This window comes from Hylaeus anthracinus, unplaced genomic scaffold (genome assembly GCF_026225885.1).
Source record: "Hylaeus anthracinus isolate JK02 unplaced genomic scaffold, UHH_iyHylAnth1.0_haploid 11989, whole genome shotgun sequence".
Classification (NCBI taxonomy): Eukaryota; Metazoa; Arthropoda; class Insecta; order Hymenoptera; family Colletidae; genus Hylaeus; species Hylaeus anthracinus.
This window is the reverse complement of record NW_026534337.1, coordinates 6,516,998-6,526,901: the sequence shown is the minus strand read 5'-3', so window position 1 is coordinate 6,526,901 and position 9,904 is coordinate 6,516,998. Positions and strand designations below refer to the sequence as shown.

At 31.5% G+C, this 9,904-nt stretch overlaps 1 protein-coding gene across 4 annotated transcripts in view; it reads right to left on the bottom strand.

The window, feature by feature from the left end:
• Positions 1-2,104: 2,104 nt before the first annotated feature.
• Positions 2,105-9,904, bottom strand: part of LOC128887742 (muscarinic acetylcholine receptor DM1) — a 26,847-nt gene continuing 19,047 nt past the window's right edge. For all 4 annotated transcript variants that reach the window (XM_054143963.1, XM_054143965.1, XM_054143964.1 and 1 more), the window contains one exon: positions 2,105-9,531. In XM_054143963.1, coding sequence (XP_053999938.1) covers positions 8,905-9,531 — 627 coding nt within the window. In that variant the 3' untranslated portion in view covers positions 2,105-8,904. The remainder of the gene's footprint in view (positions 9,532-9,904) is intronic.

The following is a 9,904-nucleotide window of genomic DNA, read 5'->3' as shown; positions in this document are numbered from 1 at the left end:
AAAATATACAACATATGTTTTGATATGTTGAAATATACAGAATGTACAGCATATATTACAATATAAGTTTATAACAAATTCATAAAAAGGCCAGAGGGTGAGAAGTCGAAATGTACAGAGGATGAGTGGGTAAATAAGAATAGAGAGGGAGAAAGACATTTGCAAGGGATGTATTTTTAGATTGATTGATCTTTATTAGCTTCCTCAGTTATTTACAATAAAAGTAACAATATAGTATATATAAATATTTGACAACAATATTATATCTATGATTTCATCACATTTCTTACGATACGTTACCATCTATATAACATATTCCTGTATCATTCTTTTATCATGTTTACTCCTTCATAAAACATACTCTTGCACACTCCTTGTTTTTTGGAACTTAAATACAATATCTCCTGATTGTCTCATCTGTCTCTCCCACTACCTCTATTCTGTTTAATGACTTTTGTATCAACAACCCATTAACAATATTAAAAATGAACACACGTAATTATAATATAGCCTCTGTCTTTTTCCTCAATCTTTTTAAACGTATACTCACAGAGATCTTTGATTTTTATCCTATCACAAATTACTATGCCTAAGTATTTTATCGTTTCCACTCTTTCTACTTCAGTTCTACCTAGGCATTTTAGCATTACATTCCCTCTTAGCTCCTTTCTTATACTCCAAACGATCGTATACTTAATCTTACTGGCAATCATTTTCATATTCAACTTTGCACTGCTGTCTTCGTTTACATATGTCAATTTATCATCTGCAAACACCTTTATATTACATCCTTCCGGACAGATTTTAATTGTATCATTTATGTTCACTATAAAAAGTGATTATTATAGATCCCTAAAGATAGAAATGGATGGGAGTGTAAGAGTAGGAGAGAGGAACGGAGAGATAGAGAAAGTGAGAGTTGCATCTCCTTAGCACCCTGTGTATGTTATTCAGCTATTCCTCTCTTTATCATGTTTTTGTAGAATGCCTTCTATATTTGACCCGATAATCCAGTAATAATCATGACATCAATATTATGGCACACAGATGTGAGCTAATTGTATTAATTTGGGAGCAATAAACCCTTAGAAATACCAACATGTAGATCACGCACATCCATACTTACGTATCAGACTCATGTAAATGCATTTTTGGGGCCAGAGATTATGATTCTCATATCGGAATTTCAAAATTTAGAATAGTGTAAGGTAAAATATGGTCATGCTACAAAATATGCTATTTGCAAGCATACAAGTCAGCCATACTGTACTCGCCATTCTCAATTTTAGAATTGTCTTATCAAATTCAGAATCTGCAGCTCTACAGTTCCATATAGTTTAAGTTGCATGCATATCTGAAAACTTTTTCTATTTTTTGCCAGTTTTTCATGTTTTTACCCACCAGTGCGCTGCGTCAACAGTCGTGAACACGTTGTTTCCTTCATAGGTTGACTCGCGTACAATCATGCTGCGTACAGTTGAAAAAGCAGCAGTAGATACATAATAGGTTTACCTTTTGTTAGCCCTGACCAGCCAAAATGATTGAGAAGGGCTGTAGTCATTGAAATTGAACACATCCGCTGTAGCATGCTAATATATTTGTATTGTACCATTATTAATGTGATTACGATAGTTAAATCATTTATTAAAGAATTTATTTGAATTCGTTTGGTGCATTATTGCAACACTTTTGAGGATATGTGTTATTTGTAAGTAAAATAAACGAAATGAAAATAGTTTAATGAAATCATGAGATTGGTGTAAAATTTTACGTATATTTAATAGCAAAAATTGAAAAACCTTTGTACAAAAGTTAAGTAGACATTTAATGTAAATAAGAGAACAGCTGCATGATCAAAAAATAGAGAAGTTAGACTCTGCAGTTGTACAGACGATATACAAATTTTCTATCCCAAATTGAACTAATGTTAACTGAAAAAATTTGCACATCTCACGGTACATACTCTTCCAATCGATCGTATGCATACGCATATGAATATGTACGTGTATATGGATATACTAATACAAATTATTAATGATGTTCATGTGCGTAACTTTTCTTCTTTGGCAAATTCCTTTTTGTTTTTTCTTTGTTTGTTTGTTTGTTTGTTTTTTTTTTTTACAAGGAGATTATAAGTCTGCCGCGCAAAACGTGAGTAATACAATTTTTAACTTGTAAAAATCATTTTGTTTGCGTGCAAGACTTTTCTTTGCGAATTTTTGTACGATAAAGATTATAAAATTGATATTTTCGACCCAAGATAAATTCTTAATCAGTTCGTTAACTGTAAACAGGAGTATCTTAAAAAAAACTATACACTTCAATAATTAATAAAAATAAATTATTTTGTATGAAACTTTAATATACGATTCTATATACAGAGAAAAATTCTAAACAACATTGTGAGGTCAGACTTTTCTGTACATGAAATTGTGCATAATTTTTATGCACAATAATTTTTCTCTGCAAGAATCCTGTGTTTGAACAGGCAACAGTTGCCTTCATTTACATACATGTACATATGTTGTATATAGGACAACTTTTCAGCGGTCGCGACAGTGATCATATCGTACTCAGCATGTCACATATGTATTTATAAATATATATTGAGCGTGTCGCATAGCTATTTATAAATATACACATTGCCCGTAATATTACAAGATAAAGAAAGTAAATGTTTAAAGTATACGAAGTACCAACTTTCCTTATAATTTTAGAATAATGTTTGTTCCTTCTGCGAAACTAGAATTAATCCATTGTTTGAAACAGTGCGACTGCTGGGAAGTTGATCGTATGCTTCATTAATATGTGTGTACTTTCAAAAGTTTTATCACTTAAATAAACGTATTCATGTATTACTTTGGTTAAATGGATTGACATCGTAACTTAAAAATTGAGTAAACTGTATTTTGAAATCACTTTATAACAAAAATTTAAACAAAATCGACAAACGAATATATTTATAGAGAAAACATGGAAATAGATCTAATGAATGAGAATTTTTATAGTTGATTTTGTAATTGAGTTTTGATAATATATGATAATAGGTTCATACATAACATCCATACAATATTTTGTTTAATGTTTTAGAATTCCTTTACAAGTTTAAGAATAAAATGAAATTGCTGAGTAATGTTTAATGGTATTCTTGTAACACATCCTAGATAATTTAATAATAACTGTTTAATAATGAATGAAATCATAGTTGATTAAAACGTAAGTATAATTACCAAAGTTACACGAAATTAAAATCGCTTATGTCACTTGTAAAAACCGAACAAGTAAGCATTTATTAACATAAATAGTATTTAAAAAGTGTGTACAATTAATTAAGAAATTTTAGTAAAATTTTTATTAAATTGTTATGTTAAAAATAGATGAATGCTTCGAAAATAATTATATCGTTCCTGTTAGATTATTTTTAAATGCAATTTATTAATGGGAGAAATACATGTGAAAAATTCACTTTTTAAAGTACGAAAATTTAGTCCCTGTTTCTAACAATTTCAAGTTTCTATAAACTCGTATAATAAATTTGTACTTGATAATATTCTTAAAACAATTTAATTTAGTATAATAGTTATTTTACTGTAATATCACAGGATTTCAATCAAATTCCATTAAAATATTTGATAATATTATGGAACTAGTTTCAAGTATGTATTGGCAAAAATTTATAAACTCTTATTCAAAGAATATTGTTGTTAAACGTAATCTCGTGAACGTATTATGTGTGAAGTGAGTTTTTGTTATGAGTAGTCACTTGATTGTACATAAAATAATTACATAAATGATCATTTACAATACATATATGGATGTGCAGTGTTAACTTGACAAAGAAAACATTTGAATTAGATGAACTTATGTTATTTATGTATTTGATCGCCCTCCATACAACACTTTAAAGATAATTAATGACTTTATCAATGTATTTTTCGTTTTAAATAATGAGATGCATGTAAAATACGTAACCAATGGAATAAACAATAATAACGATATTATTAACGTTATTATAAATAATCACAACAACAATGACAGTGGCAGTGTCAGTGACAGTGACAGTGACAGTGTTAGTGATAGTAATAGTAACAGTGATATTACGGATAACGTTATTATTGTTTATGTACTTTCTTTAACTTATAACTTGTTGTTCTCTTGCTTTATATATTAAAGAAATCAGTATTAGAATTATTTTCCAAATGATAATGCTCCATATTGAGAAAGCTCCATAACAGTATTGATTGTATTAAATCAATCTAACAAACTTAATATATTGTGTAGTTTGCTAGAGAAAAAATAAAATTATTATTTTGCGTTACAAGAAATGAAAATTGCAATATGAGGAAGAACAAACTCTAAATTAAAGAATGTTTAAAACACAATTCTTTCACCGGTGAAAGTATTTGTAATGTCTGTGTGAGTCTATTTAACTCAATTAAATTACAAAAAATATGCGGGTTGTTTTAACATTGAAATGTTTCTAAAATTTTTGATTTCCTCTGATTTCTAGAGTTTTTCTAACATTTGAAAGGCAAAGTATCGTTTCTCTGTGTTAAACTGTATGCAAAACAGTCGAATATAAATCTTCGTGTTGTCAGAGATTTTGTAATTTAAAAAGAAAATTTCTTAACTTCCAAGTTATCTTTAATCTCTGCTTATATGTATATATATATATGTATATATCGATACTTTAATTTATTTAATTTAATTCAGTAAGTAAACGTTTGAAAGGACACATTTATTAAATTCATTTCTTAATTCATCAATACCTTAAAGTTTCATTTGGCACGTGTGATTACAATGTTACTTAATACGAAAAAGTTAATGTAGCGCTTTTCACTCAGTTTGTTGCTTTTATACTGCGACATTCTCTATTTATAATAACGCTTGTTTGGTTCGCCATGACTAATAACACTTAAAACATTCATTTACAACTGGACTACTATTTAAAATGTACATTGAGTGCGTTACTTTTTTTTTTCTTTTTTTTTTTAATAAAACGCACAAAAAATGCCTGTCATTAACTTTTCCTTAGAATTCGAATAGATTTTGTTTTGTGCGGTGTAGCTTTGTAAAATGTTCACGGAACAGAGTGAGCTTTCTTAATCTATCAGTATTGACAACAAGGAATGATAATCACCTTGTCCTCCAAAACTTCCATGTCACGTTGCTCCATTTTTTAAATAACGAAAATATTATTTGTATCTTTCTTTCTAAAAAAAAAAAAAGTGGTCCTATAATAATAAATTGTTTGTTACATTCCAATTTTTACAATGAGTCTAATTCAGCTGGAAGTTGGTGATTATTTGTTCGCAGCTTTGTTGATCGAATTAATTCGTATACACGACAGTTAACGAGAACGTGTTTGTAGAAAAATCGTAAGATTCCCTTAATTTTTATTTCGTAACCTGATTTGATATTCAATGATTCGTGTTGCGTTAATTCTGGCGCGTATCGGTTTACAACAATTGCGTTTGTATATACGAAAGCTAACTTTATCCCGCGAACTAGGGAAAGACGATTCATTTACGGTAAAATAATGCGATTTCATACTGTCGCACAAATACCATTGGAGTCTAGTCATACATTCAGCATTGTTACGAACGTGCTAAATATCTTTCCCTTTCTTTTTTTTTTTCTTTTTTTTTGTCTTTCCTTTGTACGGTTCAGAAGTATATTTATAAAGATTATTTTCATGGCAGTATTTGCGTTGCATTGCCTCAAATATGAAAATCCAAGCTGTTGTAATTGCACGATGCAATTTGCATCCTTGTGCAGAACTTCTTTCGATTTCCAGCGGTATAAATGAAAAATTCCTTTCGCTTTTGAGTCGGTTTCGTCGTTAATTATTGTTACGATGACGTACAAATAAATATCTATTATTATTCGAGAAATATTCTTGGTCAAACGTAACCTCAGATTGAAAATATGATGTTCTTCTAATAATTATTATATACAGTGCGTAAAAAAATGTGGGAACCACTTTGCCGATGAAATCGTTACTTTGAAACAGTAAAGTATGTTTTTTTATAAACATAACATCATTTTATTTCCAGTTCGTAGCGAGTTTTTAATTTCAGCAGTACTTCCAGAAATTGTACCTATTTTCGTTAAACACTTTCAGTACCAGACATACTCATAAAAATTCTTACTAAGCTAAAATTTTCTTCTCGTACAATTAGAAACTATATAATCTAACATTTACGTTAGCAATTAGTTTTACAATTCGAGCAAATTTCGCGAATTCTACACAGACTTGTTTTCCTTAACGCCTGATCTTCAAAGTTCATTTTTTAATATATATATGGGTGACGCGGCGTTGAACGTGTTAATTATTTATAAACAACATCCAATATTTGATCTACATTCCCGTTGTCTATTATCTAAACATTGTATCTTGGCAGAATTATAGTATATCAAGTCCTTGTCGGTGCTCTTATTAGAAGAACGAAATGCAGTGATCTGTAAAACTGTACCATGCTAAAGTTTACATCGGGATGGGCACATCAGTTGATTTTACAACGATGCGAACGAACCCTCAGGGGCTATAGCTGTGTTTAATCACAGCTGTAGTACGGGTTTGGCGAACCCGAGGTACCCTAGCTCCTTGTAAGCCAGGGAATAGAGCAATAAGAGAAAATAGAAGAGAGAAAAGTATGTACAGTGGATGTAGAACGTATTCGTACACCGATCAATTTCCCAAAAAACTTTTCTGTGATATTGTAGTTTCTTAACTTTTTCTTTTTATAATCAATGGTATTTTACATATTCTCGGAAGTCTCTAAGATAGATATAGTCCAAACAACATTTACTAGTTAATAGAATTTGTGAAATTAACAAAAAAATGCAAAAAGTGGATAAAAGTATAGAAGCAATAAGTATTTGTACGATTCTTATGACGAACCGTTTACAGTAGAGTTTGTACAGTAATCACATTAGTTTATTGCTCCGTGCGAATTAGAAATCATCAAATTTACAGGAAAGTACTTTTAAACAGTTGTGCGAATACTTATTGCTTCAACATTTCCATCGATTAATTGTTTTTTTCTTGTTAATTTCGCAACTTACATAAATACCTATTTCTTTTGTACTCTATCTATTGTAGAGATTTCCGAGAATATGTAGAATGTCATCGTTTAGCAAAAATAAGTTAATAAATTACAATTTTACACGGTTTTTTTGGAAATTGATTGGTGTACGAATACTTTCTACACCCATTGTATAGTCGCTGGAAGGGATCTTGTGAGGTCTTAAACCGAAACAGTAGTTATTGCTTTATTGGCACAGGTAACTGATCCCTCGGACGACAGGGATGTCGCGATTCTAAGTTGTACATGCCCAAGTTGCACCACGGAGCCCCAAGACTAAATATGTTTTATTACGAGTATCTCGAGTTTCTCCAAACTGGAATAATAAAAAACTCTTGACGATGATTGGTTAACTAACTTCCTACCTACCACAGTATCTTTAATAAGTAGAGTAATTTTACAAATTGCTGATTCAATCACGCTACAATTTGTTAAAAGATATCCATCCAAGGAAAAGGAACCTTTGGAAATAAAAAAATTAAAGAAAAATGAAAAAATTGAAACTCCTTAAAAGAATAGTATCAGAGTGTACTTTATAAGGTGTCAGACTACTAATTGCGGTCGACTTAAGTTGTAAAGATCGATGTCCAACCGACTTTACGACCTCACAAGATCTCTTCCAGCGACAGTAAATATGTTTTGTATAGAATAGTATCAAAATAAACCAGACCTGCATGACCTTAATACTGTTAAAAAATTAGTCAAGCAAGCAAGCAAGCAAAAGAGTGAAATCTAAAGTAACCACAAGAATGAACCATTGGTGCGTGGTAGGATTTCTCATACTGTTCACTAAAATATACAACAATACCTTTCCCACAAGTATGCCTTCAATTCATATATAAGCGTACGTGCTTTCCTTCCTTCCACTTTTATCAAAATTAATTCCATATGTGCAATGAGATCAAAGAGTCCTTTGATGTTTCATAATGTGTAGCTTCATTATCTAGATAGAAACAGTTTTCTGATGTCAGTTCTGTCGAGTCTCACTCAACGTACAAAGCAAAGGGTTAATAATGTAATTGAGAACAAAATGCACTCACAAATGAGACATTTGTGTCTATGTCAACTGTTATCACGAGACTGCGGATCTTTATGCGTTTATAGGAAATTTTAATGTACAAAATGCACACAGTATGCAATAATATAAAAAATATCGAAAGTAGAGTTCATATTCTAATATTTGCAGAATAGAATTAATTCTTATTTAGGTTTCATTTGTCTAGGTACGTTTACAAAGATTTTATTTTGCATCACGTTCCGCAGTCTAGTTATCACCCAGGTTTTTACAAGTTTTCAACTTTTTACTTGAACTGTGTTTATATCCTGATAACGAAGCCTTGAATTACAAAATGAGAAAGTCCTATTTGATTCGATTCAATTCAATTCGAGTGCTACAAGTAGAGTAATAACTTTGATCGCCTCGAATATCTCCGTTACCCTCGGAGTCAATAAAACTTTGTTTAAAATAGTTTTACAAAGGACGTCGTAATATAAACAGTAATGTTTCATGTTATACGAAAGATTTCCCATCCGTAATGGCCTGTAATTATTATTATTTCAAACTGACCTGGCCATCGATAGTCCAATATACAAACCTGACGTAACTTTCGAAGGCAAGATTGTATTTACAATTTCTCCAAGTATTACCGAAACATAAAGTCACTTACAACTTGTGAACAAAACGAAGCCAGACATTCGTTTATAGAAACCGTAATTTACTGTTTTAAAATGCTGTAAATTGATTCCCACATATTACATCCTGTATAAAGTGAACGCATCATGCGTGAAATTTGTTTCGTCAAGTTTTCCTCTTTTCTCAAATGGAATTGTTCTTTAAATTGTGTTGCGTGAACACGCCACTCCTGTTTCTGTTATGCCACTTACACTTGAGGATTCTCACGTAGGTTCTTCGGAAAGCCGCATTACAGAGAGCATAACACATCGGATTCACAGTACTATTAATGTAACAAAGGTAATAAAAAAAGTCCCATAGTTCCTGTGGTATGTACCACGAGCAGGCTGTGATAGATTTGATCAGGACAAGAATATTGTACGGTGTCCAAGTGATGATGAACGCCAGTAATATGGCCGATAAAGTCTTTGCCGCTTTTCGTTCACTTTTCTTGTCCTGTATTTTCGTTTTCTTTTTGTCCGCAGTTTTGTTCGCGGTTTCCTTACTTGCTAATGCTTTCGGAATGTTCTTCGTATTCAAAGGTATTCTTATATCATGCATTTGCGATGGTCTCCTGATTATCGACGGTGGGCTCGATAACGTACCTCCTAGACGAAATATCTTTCCGTTTTTCTCGTCGGCATTCTCGATCATGCTGTGAAGTTGACACGGCACAGCTTCGTCGTGGTACATTTTTATGCTCAGCCCTTCCGGGTATTTCCCTATACCGCTGCCGTCTCGCTTTGGTAGCTGGATTAGAATTGTGTAGACCTACGTAGAAAATTTCATTACACCATATTGTACGAGTTAACACAGCGCTTAAATAATCTCTTCATTCTATTGATATCACATTTAGATTCGTTAAAGGATTTCGAAAGATGTAACCGAATGCACAAGGTAAAAGGTGGGCTGCGGACAAAACGAAGGTCAACGAACAAATTTTATATCAACCCTTTGACTGCGGGACGATTTTTGCTGGAAATTATAAGGGACTAGAACGGTCGAATTTTAAAAAAATATCACCTTATAGAGGATGACGAGATGAAACTTTTTTATGTTTACAGTTTATTCGCACGACGTTTAGCTTCGGAAATCAAAATTAAATAGTTAGAAGGCTTTTTCCTAAAATTCGATTGCGTTCGCA